The sequence below is a fragment of the Balaenoptera physalus genome, assembly GCF_965194825.1.
Source record: "Balaenoptera physalus genome assembly, chromosome: 20".
NCBI lineage: Eukaryota > Metazoa > Chordata > Mammalia > Artiodactyla > Balaenopteridae > Balaenoptera > Balaenoptera physalus.
Genome location: NC_138901.1, coordinates 8141645 through 8144554, shown reverse-complemented (window position 1 = coordinate 8144554; position 2910 = coordinate 8141645). Strand labels below are relative to the sequence as shown.

At 64.7% G+C, this 2910-nt stretch overlaps 1 protein-coding gene across 1 annotated transcript; it reads right to left on the bottom strand.

Annotated features, from left to right (window-relative positions):
• Positions 1–729: 729 nt before the first annotated feature.
• On the bottom strand, positions 730–2414 carry AANAT (aralkylamine N-acetyltransferase). Its single transcript, XM_082440252.1, is given in 5 exon segments — positions 730–1046; positions 1048–1182; positions 1579–1733; positions 2047–2050; positions 2054–2414. Coding segments are annotated over 5 exon segments (615 nt in total). The 5' UTR covers positions 2210–2414; the 3' UTR covers positions 730–881.
• Positions 2415–2910: the final 496 nt, after the last annotated feature.

Genomic DNA, 2910 nt, shown 5'->3' with positions numbered 1-2910 from the left:
TATCGTCTTTTGACCTCAAGCCTCGCATAGAATAGAAGCTGGAACTTCATTTTGGGAGTGGGGGGTAGCAGGGGCAGCCGTGAGGAGCTAGGGGGCAGGGGCTTGGCCCAAAGGGACAGTGGATGCCTGTGGGACTTGTGGGAGATTCGGTTGGAGAAGAAACCAGGTTGGGGTCACATGGAGGGGCTCAAGGGGGCCCTTGAGAAGGTGGTGTCAAATCTTTAGACCCCTGCGTTCCCCAAGCCCCAGTCAGGGGTCTGGCTGGGTGGAGGGGAGGGCCGTCCTGGCAGAAGCAGTGCGGAGGTGGGGGTGCCGCACTGACCCATTCCCTGCCCCCCCAGCCCCTCACCCCACACCCGGTGGGACAGAGGACCCACAGTAACCGTGGGTGCCCAGGGTGGTGGGGGGAGCAGGTGGCCCCTGCCCTTCCCTGCTCCCGGCTGCCTCCATTCCAGGGATGAGGATGGGAAGGGGCAGCCCTGGGCCTGGGGGAATAAGGGCCCCCTGGGCACCCGGCTCCTTTGGTGAGGACGCTGAAGCAGGGCTGCAGGCCGCCTGCCACTGTCCCCAATTCACCCACCCAGCCACACGTGGGCACAGTTTGGATGCAGGGGGTCCAGAGGGCCTTGCGCGGACAGACTGGAGGTTACAGCACTCGTGCCCCAGCAGGGCAGCCTGGGCTGGGAGCAGCCGCCCCGCCCTCTCTTTATTTCACCCCACCCCCACCCCAGGACCCTCTGGGAATCACTGTCTCCCTTCAGGCTGAGCTGAGCTGAGCGACAGCAGGGCAGAGAAGGGGACAGTGGGACTGGGTAGGAGCCCCCAGCCTGCCTCCCCACACCCCTGGCGCCCGGCCGTGGGCTCCCCAGGGGGCGGCCAGTTCAGCAGTCACTGTTCCTGCGCAGGGAGGCGTGGCCCCGCAGGGAGCACTGCATCTCCGTGAAGGCAAGTGAGCCCACGGCACACGGGCCCACAGGGTGGAAGCCGAACCTCTGGTAGAAGGGCACCAGCCCGTCCTCGCACATGAGCACGGCCAGGTGCACGCCCGGACGGACGGCCGCCCAGGTGGTGCAGGTAGCGCCAGAGCAGGATGGAGCCCTTGCCCTGCTGCCGGAAGGGGCGGTGCACAGCCAGCACGTGCAGGTGGGCCGTGCGGCCCCTGCGCCTGTGCAGCGTCAGCGACTCCCGGGGGCGAGAGACGGACACGAGTCCAGGTCACCTCTGTGGACACCTGCACCCCCAAACCAGCCCCACCTGGGCCAAGGGCAGGTGCCCCTGAGTGCCTCTAATCAGGACCCCCCTCCTACCCAAGGAGACCCCAAATTGGGACCTACATTCCCAGCCCTATGGCGGTCCCTTCATGAGGGCCTTGAGACCTCAAAGGACTGGTCTTGCCCTGGAGAGGACCCACGTCTGTGCTCATCTCTTGGCTCGGAGGAAGAAATCCCAGCCTCCAGGCTCCTCCCCCTACCTGGCTGGCCTCTGTGAGAGCAGGAGGAGCCGGGGCCATCGGGCAGTGGCCTCTCTTCCAGAGGCATTCCTGGGGCTGGGCATCTCTGCCCCCGACCCCTTCCTCACCTGAGTGAGTCTCTCCTCATCCCACAGGGAGCCGACGATGAAGGCCACGAGGCGGCCCTTCGCGAGCCAGTCCAGGGACAGCTCAGGACACAGGGCCAGGAAGTGCCGGACCTGGTCCAGGTTCAGGGGGCAGATGCCCGAGACAGAGATGAAGGCTGTGGAGGAGGCCCTGGTGGTGACTCCGTGGTCACCGTGCCACATGCCCACTGTCCACTGAGCACCTGCTCGGATGCTGGGGGTGGGCTCCCTCAGCCCCCAGCCCTCGCCCACAGGAAAGCAGAGGATTCAGGGCTGCTCTTCCCCCCACTTTGCTGAACACGTACGTGCTCTTGCACACGTACGGAAACACCCAGAGTCAGATACTCTGGGGTCCCAACTGCCAAGGGCAGGAGACTCGAGGGTCTTCTCCCCAAGGGCAACAGCGGCAGAGTTCAGCAGCGTCCTGGACCCTGTCGGGGGGCTACCCACCTTCTCATTCAATCTCAGACACGCCAGCAGCATCCTCTGGGGTGAGGCAGCGAAACTCGTTGGCGGGGAGTGTGTGGCGCCGCTGGCAGCTTGGGGACTCTGGGATCCCAGGTGGCAGGTGCAGCGCGACAGGCTTCAGGTAGCGGATGCTCTGAGTGGACATCCTGGCCGCTGCTGCTACCTTGGGGGGCCCCAGCTTCAGAAGTGGCCTCTGTGATGAGGAGGGCCCCTCTGCACCTGTTGCAGAGGAGCGATGGTCAAGGGTCTGGTCCTCATCTCCCGGGGGGCCATCCAGGGTGATGGTGCATCTTGCCTCTTTTGTAGGGGACCTGGAGTGGGGAGTCTGGGGGCCGGGGTGGAGCGGGCAAGCAGGGCGTAGACACTTCCTGCCCTGTCCCTGCTCACTGGGTCCCCGGGTCACTGTTTGTCTCTTTCCCTGACTGTCTGCAGATGTGCACTTCTTAGAGGCGGCCGTCCCTCCCTTACAAAGCCCCACGTCTTGCACGTCGCCCTGCCCTCCTTCCTCCACCTTCTCTCCCCACATCTCCAAGCCCCAAGCAGGGGACTCCTGTTCTTGAATTCTGGGAGCCCGGGGGCAGGGGTCCCACTTATCAGGACTGTGGGGCAGGGGCTCCAATGATCCCCCCACAGAGCCAATCACCCCAGGGGCCGTCCACAGGCTCAGGACCAGAAAAATCCAGACTCCTGGGTACACGGCTGTTGTAGCAAGTGTGGCCGGGCAGCACGTGATGTTGATCTCAGAGATTTCTAATCCCCCACCCGCCCCGCCTCCATTTTACAGGAAGGATGAAGTCAGCAGGGCTCTGGCCACCCTGTGCCCTGTCCCTGCGTGCTGAGGGTGAA